Source organism: Channa argus, chromosome 9 (genome assembly GCF_033026475.1).
Source record: "Channa argus isolate prfri chromosome 9, Channa argus male v1.0, whole genome shotgun sequence".
In the NCBI taxonomy this organism is placed as follows: Eukaryota; Metazoa; Chordata; class Actinopteri; order Anabantiformes; family Channidae; genus Channa; species Channa argus.
In genome coordinates, this window is record NC_090205.1 from 15,025,990 (window position 1) to 15,040,357 (window position 14,368).

At 38.2% G+C, this 14,368-nt stretch overlaps 1 protein-coding gene across 9 annotated transcripts in view; it reads right to left on the minus strand.

Moving 5' to 3' along the window:
- rapgef4a (Rap guanine nucleotide exchange factor 4a) overlaps positions 1–13,914 on the minus strand; it is a 31,267-nt gene extending 17,353 nt beyond the window's left edge. For 2 of the 9 annotated variants that reach the window (XM_067516947.1, XM_067516946.1), the window contains exons 1-4: positions 12,865–13,077; positions 9,662–9,804; positions 9,430–9,518; positions 8,713–8,859 (exon numbers count right to left, since the gene is read on the minus strand). In XM_067516947.1, coding sequence (XP_067373048.1) covers positions 8,713–8,859; positions 9,430–9,518; positions 9,662–9,804; positions 12,865–13,010 — 525 coding nt within the window. In that variant the 5' untranslated portion in view covers positions 13,011–13,077. Of the gene's footprint in view, positions 1–7,675; positions 7,828–8,712; positions 8,860–9,429; positions 9,519–9,661; positions 9,805–12,864; positions 13,124–13,641 lie in introns of those variants that run through there. The other 7 variants (XM_067516944.1, XR_010915234.1, XR_010915235.1 and 4 more) reach the window with 7 other exon arrangements.
- Positions 13,915–14,368: the final 454 nt, after the last annotated feature.

A 14,368-nucleotide genomic window follows, 5' to 3' on the forward strand; every position in this document is an offset into this window, starting at 1 on the left:
ACCCTGACAAATTACTGATTTAATGATTAATTAAAATCAATTCATTTGTGGTGCTCAACTGAACATTGTCAGTACGAGACATGACAGAGTACAAAATAAATCATGAGATAAAATAAATCACAACATACACACAAAAGGTAAAATACAGCATATCACATCTGTTTTTTTATACTGATGCTGTCATGCTATGCTTCTGTTAGTATTTGAATAATAAATAATTAGTAATTTTGAGTTTATATATTTTATATATATAAAACTCAAAATTACTAAAATCATTAGTTGCAGTCTTCCTCTTGTGTGTCAGTATTGCGTATGTGTTGTATGTGTTGTGTTTGAAATAATATAAAGAAGCAAATTACTGTATTATTATTATACTTATACTACTAATTATAGAAGATCCCTCCAAAATACAAATTAACTTAATCACCTCAGTCTTACATTTGCAGTTTATATTTAAAATGTTGACCATAACAACAACATAGGATGTAAACTTGGAGTTAGAGGTACATGATCATCTTAATATCATTATCATGTGCTCAATATCATATAACAGCTGTTTGAATTCACTGTTGCTTTCAGGGAGATATTGACATTCAGATCAGATCATTTGTCGAAAAAAACAGTCAGAGCCACGATAAAGTAGAGAGAGGTAACAACTTCATGACACAATTAATGACTGAATGACTGAGACTCCAGTAACAAGTGGCAGAGCACTACTGATCTACAAAATAACACATACAGTAGCATCCTAATAATGAATATCTTGCACATGTCTAAACCAAGACAAATGTTTTCACCCAACCAAGCCAGCCAATTCCCTCTTTAAGCTAAATCATCTCCTGTTTGAAACATAATACTTAGAGCATTAAATCCTATCAGAGAATAAAACTAAAGATATAAACTGCTGGGATTATAATAAATAGAAACAATAATAAAGTAATAAAGAATAAAACAACCACTGGCTGTGATTTGTGAAGCGATTCCTCTGCAGTTTGTCACTTTATAACAATAACAAGATTTCCTTATTATCTATCACCTCTGGTCACAGAGAGAAAGCACATCACTTATTAGGAGCTTTTTAGAATTTACTGAGTTATTACTACATCAGCATTTCCTGGAAAAGGGAAAATCAATAGCCATAAGGCACACAAAAGTCCCAGTGGGATTCATAGACATCTCTGTTGTGGTAAAAAACGGTTCTGATCAAATATCAGTCTGTCACAGCAAGCACAGACAGATTACAGCATTTGATCTGACCCTGTCACCTACAAACTATCGTGCTATTTTTTATAAATGCACTGAAACACAGCACAACTGTGATCTGAGTGGATTTACTCTGAGTAGCTAGACATGCTCCAGACACTTCAGGAATAAGAACGATGTTGTTTAAAGTGAACTCATCAGACAGGAGGAGGAGTGTGAGTCCAAATCCCATCACATCCACATCCCAGATCAAAGATCTTTAACCCCAGGGGCAGCTTAAAAGGGCCCACCAGACAAATCTCAGTCTGATATGAAATGAATAATTTAGCAGACAGTTGAAACAACATTAACCACATGTATTTCCTTATTCGGGTAGAGTTGGCTTCAAAGTTGGAAACCAAAGAAATCTTTTAGGATCTTAAACGCCTTAGCATATGTCACATAATGACACAAGAATTATGATTTTAAAATTCCTGCCTATGCTTTTTGAAGTCAATGAAATAAAATGTAAATCTGTGTCATCCTTCCATTGTCCCCTAAACAAACAGACAATTGTATCATTTGCTTTTCAGAAATGTAAGCTACAGCCTGATAAAGGAATACATTTGTTTATTTTGAACCACTAATTAAATGACTAACATTTTAGATACGGGGAGAGATTTGTTTATACTGTTTTTTTATATGAGAAATACATCTTTACAGAAGAGTACAGAGCTCTGAATGGTGGAAGATACCTGCCTGCTGGACCATAGCCAATGCGAGAGCTGTAGCAAAATCAGAATCATTGCAAACAGTGATCCATAGTTCAAAGCAAATTCTATCTGTAAGTCAATTGATATAAACTTCATAGTGGTATCCACAAAGTAATCTATAATTTTACCTTTAAGTTGAACCTTGATGACTGCATGCTATAGGTTTATCCTACAATCTTGATTTCTTTAGTCAAAGATTATGGATGCATTTAATATAGGTACCTCTTTTCTGTCCTACACAAGCACACATACACAGCACATTCAAACTTAGGACCTTTATGCTGTAAGGCAAAAATGCTACAGTATCACCATACCATCCTGACACATTTCATCATAATTCTGAATATGAAAAATTGTTGACATTTTCTATCCATCATCTGTAACCCACCTTTCCTGTTCAGGGTCAAAGGGGGCTGGAGCCTATCTCAGCTGTCGTTAGGCAAGGGGCAGGATACATCCTGGACATGTCACGATCTCAGGGCCAACACATACACAAGATCGAGTCATACACAAGATCAGGGAAGAACATGCAAACTCCAAAAAGAAAGGTTGGAGCAAGCAGGTGGATAGAACCCTGAACCTTCCATGTGTGAGGCAGCACATTTTCCTTGTTTTTCTGAAATAAAAGATGCTCATACTAAATAAATACATGTGATATATAAGTCCAATTATCAGGTTTAGTATACATTTCTGAACCATCTGAGGGTTCATCACATAGTTATTGTGCATGAAATTACATAACAGCTCTTGCACAAAAAAAAAAAAAAAATCAGCAGTAACAGATGTGCAAGTCTGTATTCCTCCGGTAAACCATGCTCATAAACTGACTTCACTCTTCACAGCACCAGAAGAGAGCTCACATATCCCTAAAACCTCTCCTTAACCAGTAATGATTTGTTGTTCCAAATACACAATAATTTGCCATTTTGTCCATACACCATATTTATTAAAACTATATGAATACTGGGTGGTTAGTGCTGCTGCCTCACAGCTAGTAGGTTATGGGTTTGCTCCCCCCGACGTTTCTGTGTGGAGTTGGAGCATGTCGTCTGCTTGCATGGGTTTCCTCCAACAGTCCAAAGAAATGCATATTACGTGAAGAAGTGAGTCTAAAATGCCACTAAGTATGAATGCAAGTGCGAATGATTGTCTGTTTGTGTTTGCCTCTCTGTGTTGGCCCTGAGATGGACTGGTGACCTGTCGTGGGTGTATCCCATCCCTCACCTAATGACAGCTGAAATAGGCTCCAATCCCCCCGCAACCACAGGATAAGCAGTTACAGATAATAGATGGATAGATGTCAACATAGAATATACAGTCCACATATAAAGTCCACATCTCTATCTAAATAGAGAAGTGCTTCTATAACTCAAGTGTAAATCTATAAAAGTTTGCAGATAATGTTGGACTTAACAATAATAACAACATATCAGTAAAGATATTAAAATCCTCCTCAGTGTTTTACACTTGAGTGAGTTATTGCATGAGTGTAAGCAAATGCACTCTCGTTTCTTGAATAGTTCACCCCAGATTACATAATCTACGTAGTGAAAACTGTTCTCACAGCACTAGGAACTTGTACAGGTACCCTTCAGGCCACTGGGAGTAACAACTGGGGGAAGACCCTCCCAAGAGTTTCACTTTACTGCCACACTGTTTGACATACCCCTAAACAGAAAGATATTTTGACATTTTTAGTTGTGCTCAAATATACTTTTAGATACTATGAATACAAATTCTGAATTTCCAGGTAATACTGCAATATTAACATGAACATTTCTGAAAGATTTACCTGCTCCGATTCTTATACCATATCTCTTGTTAATCAAATGCATTGTGCACTTAAAAAGTTTGAGTAAAACTTTAGATAAAGTTTAAGGAATATTACCTTCAGACACTACCGGTGTCCCATAGAACTCTGTATTGTTGTTAATCACTGGAAGGTCTTCCACAAATCTTAATCCAGGTGTTAGCAAACAGTACAAAAACATTCATTCAACATGGTCCTGGCCACCACAGTCTGCACATCCCTCTGAGAGCAGTGCAAGCAGACTGTGTCATCCAGAGAGCCAGTCAGCTGCTGACTTCTTCTGAGCAGCAGTTGCTAGGTGATTACTCAACTCCAGTCAGTGAGCACACAAGAGAGCATGCTCAATCTCTCCCTCTTTCTCATACACACATGCTCACACATAGGCAGATACAAGCCAAGCAAATTTAAACACACATTAGAGCAGTCAGTTGTTTTTAGCATGGCCCCTGGTCAGTCACACAGAATTATATAATCCTATATGTAAAAAACAATGCACAAAAACTTCTGATGCTCATTTTCTTCTCTGGACATACCTACAGAATTTAGTTTAACTTGGGAATTTAGACCCTTTTCCTTTCTCCACCTAGCTAACCCATAAATATACAGACAGTACCATCCTGTATCCTGTTCCTCTCACCGAGCTCTTTCCTTTCAAGGACAGAGAACAGATGGCATCTTATCTTTGACCTTGTTACTTATCAACTCAAACTCCGTATAAGAATTCTCCAACTCTAACAAAATAACCACATTATTAAGGATTCTTAAAGTGTACTGTATACAGTTCGTCCCCAGCATCAGAACTTAAAGCAAAAATATGTCACAACAACAGTCACATTAATTGCATTCACACAAGCATCTTTATCAGCTCATTTCTTAAAAGCTTATTTGTGATAAAATGTCATAAAATGCTAATTGATTTTTTTAATTGATTTTTTTTGCACAGTTTAAGTTCAATAGCAATCAAGGTTTTTTCTGCAATATTAATTAATTTTGTGAACCTGCTTCATAGAAGACTCACTGACTCACTATCACTTTTACACAAATACATAAAAATTATGTGACGCAAAAGAGCAACTTGTTTTTAATTTGTCATTGGTTAGCCTGAGATTGGTGAAATAGGAGTATGTACTGTACAGACACCAATTTACGAGTAGACTGAATGATATTTTGAAAATCTTTATAAGGGCAGTGGCCACTCAAGGCACTTGAAAGAGCATATTACATCTTCGTTACTTTCTCCTCATGTCACAAATCAGATTTTATTTATTTGAAATCAATGTTTGAACTGTGCACAGTTACAGTGAATTTGTTTTTAATTTGTTTCTAACTAAAGCCTGAAACAAATACAGTAAAACTAGTTTTTAAATGTCATTAAAGGTCTGTATTAAAAACAAACAAGTCTAAAGTTTTTTGCTAAGTTTCAGGCAGCATTGTGAGATTTTAAATAAAATTTAAACCATGAAAGAATAAAGGTTCTTTGCTCCAACAGTGGCAGTAGATAAAAGTCAAGCAATAAGTCAAAGTTCACACAATCATGAATGCCAGCACCAAATAGGCATTTTAATCCCAGCTGTGGAAAATGTTTATTCTAAACCATAAATATCAATGTACTGGTGACCAAAGTCAGTAGGATTTTGCCTCTAGGGACCATGAATGTTAGTATAAAGTTTCATGGCACTTACTTACTTAGATTGCAAATTTTTCAGTCTTCGGCAAAGTGCTGGACTAACCAGCAGTGGACATGGTCACAGAGCCACACAGCTAATTTTTGAGTTTAGATTCTGAGCTTTTGATGATGTAACAACTCTGTGAAGTAAGATAAGAGAGTAAAATGTTTTGGATAAAATCTTCCTGCTCTTTCTGCGCACATTTCCTGCTGTACACGTGGAAGGGGCATGTTACATGGATTTTAACAGCAAGAGAATTCACATTGCCTCATTTTTTTCAGTCTCCCTCCACCCAGTCCTCAGACAGCAAAGGGCATGCTGTGTCCCTGCCACTTCCTGTTCATCAGCTTTCTCCACTGGCTGCCTACCAGGCTGCCTATGGAATGATAATAGTGACACACTAATCCCCCTCCCACACTCTTAGCTCAGCACCCAACAAAAATGACACAAATATAAACACACATGCATATTTCATCCATAGTGTGGTGTTACTCAGATCGTGAGTACTACCCCTGCCTGTAAAATTCCCTTTACAATGTGCAATTTGTCACATCTAATACAACGTAGACACAAAACAAAGCTTTCTCTGCATGCCAGATGCAGGTTGACGTGGGTCTAATAGAGCCGTCTAAAAACACAAAATACAATTGTGTTGTTTCAAACGTAGTGGCCATCGGAACCAGGAAACAAAGTGAAAAGCAGGTCATCAAAGCTACAGTCAGTGTGCCTTTGTGCGTGCTGAGGTCAGCTGATGTCTGCTTTGTTAAACAAACGAGAATTTGGCTGCTCATTCCAAGCGAGAAAATGTATTGTATAACATTGAATACATATTAAAATAAACTGTGAAAAAAGCCTGACAAAAAATGACTAGCAAATGCTAAAATTTATTAGTGGTATTAGTACACAGTGAAAGTACTTATGCCTTTTAAACAGTATTGAATTTGATGCTGTTGATTACATAAATCTGCAAGTCTAGTCCGAATCTGTTGGATAAAAATTCAAAAGGTAAAAAGGTTCAATTTCCACCAGGTATGGCGCCGCCCAGCCACTAAGGGCCGCCTTGGTGCCAGTCCCGATTCCGGATAAAATGGGAGGGTTGCTGCAGGAAGAGCATCTGGCGTAAAAAATTAAAAATCAAAGTGTGGAATACGTTTTGCTGTGGTGACCCCTAAAGGGACAAGCCAAAAGTCGTTGATCCAATGGCTCATTAGGTCAGTGCTGTGCTCACTCTGGCACAGTTCTGAACGAGGGCTTAGCCACAGGCAGGAAGACCCTTCTGTGTGGGAGGAAGAGAAGGTACAGCAGGGTACATTAGGTGGCAGCCTTCCCTTAACATTGCTCCTTTGCTGTCTCTCCTTATTTCATTATCTCTGGTTTTCAGGGCTCTGAGAAACACGAGTACTGCAGTCATGCAGATTAACAGTTTGATGCATCACAATATTCAGTTTTAATAAATTCAGCTATAATAAAGGAGTGTGGAGTGTGACGTCCGATTCCCTATAAAATCAACAAATCTTTTGCATTAAAGTAAAACAGTGACAATGAACACTACTCCCTGGGAGGACAATTGGTAAATCTGCTGTAAAAACAAAAAAATGATTCTCTGTCAACAAAGACAATTTGTGGACTTTATATGTAAGCCCATCAATCATAGCTTGGCCAAATTGTGACACAAAGCAGACTCAGCACTTCCAACAATCGTCAATCTATATATAGATGATAATGCTGTAAATGGTTCTCATGGTTTTTGGCTGAAGTACATTAGGAAACACTAATGAGGGGAAACAGTAAATATCACATTTGCAGAACCTGTAAATCAAGCTGAACTGCATGATTGATAAAACTAATGCAAACATTTTGAAAAGTAAACATTCACGGACATAGATATTAATATAACATTATTTTTTGGGTGATAACATTTGAGATTACTTCTCAGCAGAGTTGTATGTAGCTCCTTAAGCAAGTGAGTTGTAAAAAGATGACCAGCAATTCAACCAAGCAAGCTGGTTAAACCTATATACATTAACCTATCTCCACTGCAAATTTCTGATACAAAGAGGGAAATTAAAGTGCCATCATGTTAGATGTTTTCAAACAAAGCATTCCCATAGCATCTGTTAAATATTTAATGGTAGGTGCGATCTTAACACAGTCACATTTTATTTCAAAACAACCACAGCTAAAGAAATGTACAACAATCTAGGGGCCAGAATCAGAATTGTAAAATCTCATCAGAAACAAACCTTACTGAAGAGGTGTTTCCCAATTGTATGTCCACGTGATCCTCAGCACACATCTAGCCAGGGTTGTGTATCCAGTCGCACTGTTTCTTCCCAGTGCGCTGATACAGATACACAGCCCATAACCAGTTAACCAGTTTATGTCCTTCGGTCCCAGAGGAAATGGGCTGTCTCTCTCAGGAAACCAACCCAGTACAGAGGGGGAGCTGAGAGTGGAGAGCAGCTTCTACACTGCCAACAGGAGCAGGAGATGGAGACATGAGCAATTCTGAGATGGACCAGCCTACTTGGGTTTATATAGAAACAATATTGTTCCTCTTTCATGTCTTAAAAGAATCAATTCCAATCAAGTACCATATGCAAAATTTGAATTTCACTCAGATACAGAAAGATGTACCTATACATTATCATGTTGTGTTACATTGATAGTGGGTCTGTGTTACACTTATGATGGGAGACTACTGAAATAATGTGTGTAGTAAACACATCTGTAAACACACCCACCCAAAAATAGTCTGTTTCTCATCAGCACTGTACTTCCATCTAGTGGTCAACAGTTGTAAACCTAACCCAAGCACCAATACGTGCAATTTCTTTTGGAAACAAACCCGGGATCAGAATGTTACAGTATAATAAGTGAACAACTGACAATATACCTGCACGGGGGCCAGCTATAAATTCAGTCCAACTTCCATCAATACATAAGATGCTTCGACTGCACACCACCAACGCTTTGGCTTGTGCTCAGCTCAATTTGTCACAGTTTTCACATTCAACATTTCAATTTCAGCAAGAACAGGCTTTGGACAGGTGGCTGCTCTCTGGCTTAAAACTATCCTCAGTAGATCATTAAATTCAAAGACAAACCAAACCACTCAGCAGTTAAGGACCTGCTTTGAATCAGAAAATCAATTACTTTTTTACACAAAATAAAGAAATTGTCCTGATCTCCTGGTGTAAGCGCCTACTTTGACTTTATCTCTTAGATGTGTCATGACAATTTCTCGAGTCTGACAGATGGAGCAGATAGAGGTACTCACCTCCCACAGAGACCTGAACTCCCTCTGTTCAATGCGTAGGAGCTCACTAAATTCTCGAGTAACAATGGTTGCATGTCGAGGGGTGTTATCCAGGATTGATTCCCCAAAAGCTGTGCCAGCCCCCAGTGTGCATATAGTAACAGCATCCTATAACAGAAACAGACATCAATCATTATTGCATTATACAGCTTGGCAAGAATGATGTGCTATGCTAATGTAACATCTAAAAAGTAGTGCTTTGTTTGGTGAGGAGCAGTACACTGATCAGACCTCTCTCTATGGTTATCATCGGAACACTTGTGGTAGAAAGATGGATACACTTCAAACTACAAGGGCTTACTCCAATCAGAACCCTGACAAACTGAGATGCATGAAGCTACAGTATAAAAAAATATTCCGTAAAATTCCCCAGTCTAACAAGCAAAAGGCTTTTTACAACCTACATACAAGCTTTCATGGTTTGTGTGTGTGATCAATTTTAAGTGAGGCTTTCCTGATAAAATAATTGAAATCTTTACACAAGGACTGAAGGAGAAGTTGCAGCTACACAGTTGCAGCACACATTTACAGAATTAATAAAACAAATTAGGATTTATCAAAAGATAGATGTGAGCACATCTGATATGTGATAAGCTAATGGGCTAGACCTCAGTTTTGTTCATCTTTCAATTAAAACTACAGTATCGCATGATGTTTGTGAAATGATATCAACCGTACGTGATAACTTGATGTCTCTGACACTTTAACATCCAGTGACCCGGAGAGGACGGCATACCAGCTGGTGCCAATGTCTCCCTGTCGATACACTGTAAAAACATAAGACAGCTTCAAAAGAATATCCACATTTTAAGTAACTGATCAACTGATTAAAAGACGCATTGTTTTGGGTTTTCTTGGACTATTTAGTATACTGATATGTGACAGTTTCAGTGCTTGTGTTTGGACCTACGGGTGATTCCTTTGTCTAAGCACTCATAGAATCCACACAAACAAATTTGCTGCAGCAAACCAGGGTGGAATCTCTCGAAGGCCTTTACATTTTTCAGACGTGCCAGGATTATGTCGACATCTTCCCCAGAGCGCTCTGCTGGTCTGGGGAAATAAGAAAAAAAGATCAATGTGCAGGTTGCTACCAAATAAACATAGATATAGACATAAGGCAACTAAATAGGCTGCAGAAGGTGTGTAAGGCAGAGCAGCATAACTGTGTCTTGGCCTGAGTTCTGGATCCATCTGAAGCTCTGCATGAGCAATGTGTCATAACACCAGTTAATTCTCTCACAACACTGTGGTTTAGTTTCACGTTAGGCTCTGTATGTTATTACTTCGCCATACACTTGCAAAAAAGCAGGACCTTGAACAAAATGTCAGAATTAATAACGTCAATCTCATGCATCTTTATGAGTTTGAAAGCTAGCAAATTTGTGCTGAATTTCATAATGTTTATAAGAATGTAGAGTTGCATGTGTGAGACCTAAAACATTGTTTATTTAACAATACAGCACCATATCCATTTAAGTTAAGTTTCAAAAACCTGAAGAGCATAAATTTGAGTTACAAGTCAGTTACTATATTGGAGCTTCCTGAAAAATCTCAGTTTTCCAGTTATAACTACAATGTTGAAGTGAACACTGTGAACAAGTCTAAAGATTGTGATTACAACAACTGTGATGAATGTGGCGCTACTGCTAAAAACTGTTAAAACACATATTTACAACTAGTCCACTAGTCTAGTTGAATTAGTCAAGTGATCAGAGTAGGAAATTCTAAATGGTTGAAATGTACAGAAAACTTTTGTTCCCATTTTTCATCATCAAAAAATTGTAGACATTTAATAATTTACTATTCACACTGCATTGCAGTAAAATTTGTTTGCTTTAATTTTTTTCACATCATCACCAATGTGTCTGTGTTCACACTTGTAATTGCTGTGTTTTGTTCAGATCAGTCCAGAACCTCTGATGTAACATGCTGGTGGATGCATCACGTTTCAATCCACAGTCCTTTCTTTAGAAAAGTCAAAATAGTCAATCCATATCAATAACTCAAAAGTGGAACTGAGCAATTTCTTCACAGCTGCTAACAATCCTTAATCTACGTAGTCTCATAAACAATTAATTGTACTGTGTTATCTGCCCTGTCATAGTTTAATAAAATTGTTTTCAATGAGCCGCAGCTTACAAGTGAATGACTTTTTATCCTGTATTCCCAGCCACACTTTTAACTTACATTATACTGTTTTTATACTGTATAAAAATACCTGCTGCAATGTGTAATGTGTGAGAGCCCCTGATCTATCTATGTATCACACAGAGGAGGACAAAAAGACAGGAGTTTAAATATGAAGTCCAAAAAAACGTTCAGAATCTCCTGATATACTGTAGGTTCCAATAAGTCTATTTGCAATTCAGTTTCAGAATGAGTATTAGAAGATTTGTACTTTTCTGCCTTTACCAAGCTCATCATTGGCAAATGACACCCAGACTCCTTGTGTTCACTAATCTTTTGCATACCATAAAAAGCAAAGAACTCCAGTGAGGTACATTTAAGTTTTCAAATGGTGTTGCACCATACAGTAAAAATAGAAACACACATGCTCATCACCCATTTCATAGTAAAATTAGCAACAGAATGATGTGAAATGCACAAATGGAAAGGAAAATGTGAATCATACATAAACCTCTTGATTTGAGCCACACCAGTTGTTTCCACAATTAACTGAGGGATGTTACTGTGTAAACACATTAGGTGTACTGAGTCACTTTGCTCTTTATAGCACTTGTACTTTGGACCTTTCTTTGTGCCCCTCGTTCTTTCTCTTTATCCTGTGTGTATAAGTGTATTTACACATGAACTGTGTCCAGGGTCCCTCAGTTTGACATACTGGATTCACCTTACACCACGTTTAAGCAATTATTTGAATTTGAAGTATAAATCCTACAGTATATACTACACCAATCAGGCATCACATTATGACCACCTGTGCAATTTAATGCAATCCAATCCAGTACCTCTTCCAAGAGTTCTACTTTTACAAAGTTATTATTTCTCAGTTTTTAATTTCAAACTATCATAAACATGATAATTTTGTGATAATAATGTGTTTATTATTGAGGTCATATACTGGAGTGCATTATAAGAAGTTTTGGCCACCTCATTCATTTTAAATCAGGTGCCCAAAACATTAGAACCATGGCTGAGTGGTGTATGTAGTACATTCAAAAATCCCCACTTAAGAATTAGCTATTTAATATATTGTTCGCACATTGCAGTACTTTACTGTGGATGATGGACATCCACATTACAGTTGTGCAACACTACATCTGTCAGTATTGACTCAAACAAATGATTCATAAATGTCTGAAAAAAATTGTTCTGCTCACTATCCAGTGCCTCATTACATTTTTATAGTTCCTAAAGCCCAAATGTCACCAAACACGGACAGGTGTCCGTACAGAGGTATTTATCATTTCAAGTGGTTCACAGTGGTTTGTAACATAATTTAGTCCAAGTCTAGAGTCTCATCTAAAGTACACGCCAAGGCTTGATCCACCTCTATGGTCTGAGCCATCCACACATGACACACATGACACAGGATTGGTGTTGGCTTTTTTGCCACATGGAGACACAGAATCATACATTTAATTGAGGAAAGCAACATGTCTGCAATATAAAGTGCCCTTAATGTTACAAATATTCTGGGGCCCCAGAACATGTACATTATCCAAGCCACAGCATTAGTAAAGCTCCTTTTTTGATTGTAATCCAGTTTGTTTTTCCATACTGAGTGTGTAGCCTAGACTGTGCCAGGTTTGTAATCTTTGGACGTTTATTAATAGAGAATTTGAGTTAAAGAGCTCCAGTTGTGCAAAATAACGTGGTTTAAAACCTTTAGCAAACAGTATGGTCTGTCAAATGCTGCAGTGACCTGATTGTACCTGGTCCTGATGTGAACAGGTCATTCTTAAACGTGGCGCTCCGAAGCAAAAAATTTAAATGTCGTTGGGAAAGTAAAGCCATAGAGTCCACATCAATGTTTTAATTCAGCTACTAAAGTACAGCACAACGCTGTTGCATATCCCGTCAACATTGTTCGCTCCTACAGCGGCCCACTAGCAACGACACTGACATGACATGACTGAAATGGATTACCTCTTATCCAGACAAATAATCCACTCGGCAGATTCCGACGAATGTGAAGAAGTGTGCGCTGCTACCATCGTGCGATGCTGCGGCTGCTGCTGCTGGGGTGGAGGTGGAGACGGCTGGACCAGACACAGCCCTTTATCTGCCTTCATTCACCCACAGTCGCTGCTGCTGCTCACCTGTCCAGCATCAACAGGAACAGGTCTTATAATGCATGCAGTGGTCAGGTGAAGGGTATGGGTACATGAACCTCGAGAAAGGTGACATACAGTACAATGAGTGGCGTGGCTGTTGCAGGACATTTGGACACTGTTGCAAGTCTGCATTCACATTACCAAAAAGAGTTTCCGCTCACCAGGAGTATACCGGGAATATACAGGGACATAGAGTAACATGCAGGAGCAAATAGCAAACCGAACAAATAATTGCTTGTCAACGCCTCCTGCAGCACTTTGTATGAGACCTGACAGCTTGTCTTCTATCAAAGTAGGAACATTTCCATAATGGCCCTGAGGAAATTATGTTTTGTAAGTGGAGGACATGTTATGAAAGGGTCATTGGTTTTTCTCAGTTACCATGGCAACAAACGTTTACAGACACAGAAGTATAGAGTCTTACTTGTGCAGTTCCACAATATTGTATGGGCTTATGTCATTGTGGAGAAAAGTACTTTGTACATGCAATTGTCTTTGACATTTTTCTGAGTTTCAATGAATATATGCTTTTTTTTAAGCATAAAATAATTACAATTAAAAAGAATTTTAAAAAACATATACTGCTTACCATAATTGATCTGAAACTGGTCCTCACCCACCCAACCAACAAAGCCAGCAACCATGGATTAACACCCAAAACTGCACCAAAATCTCGGACAAAATCTCAAAGTCATTTGACTGCATTTATCTGTTCGCTCCTTCACCTTCATTCCTCCTACTGCCTTTCTCCCTAGACCTTCTTATACTCCACCCTTACTTGTTATTTTCCGCCCCAACCTCTGGTCTCTCAATCCAGTGCAGCCCTACTTTCACCATAGGTCCAGTCCAACCGTGACAAAGACACAGCCACTGAAGGCTTCTGTACCACACTTTCAACCTGTCTGGATTGTCTCTGCCCCCTGTATTCCAGGCCTGCAATTCCCTTACCTCTTAATTCCTGGTTCTCTGATGTGATTTGTAAAGAACACACCGTGCTCAGAACTACTGAGAGGAAATGGCACAAGTCCAAGACCCTTTCTGCTCTGGCTGAATATCAAAGACTGCTTGCATTGTTTTATCAGAACATCACCAAGGCAAAAACTAAATACTTCCAGGAAAATGTTGTGGAAACCAGGAAGCTGGTCTCATGCTTTCAAATCACTTCTCTCCCTCCCTCTGCCTCCACCATTCACCTGACTTTGCCAGCTTTTCACTAACAATTTGGAACCCACCAGCTCACAACTGGACACATCCTGCCAACTTTATCAAACAGCACATCACTCCTTTCGCTTTCCACTTTGACTGAGAATGAAACA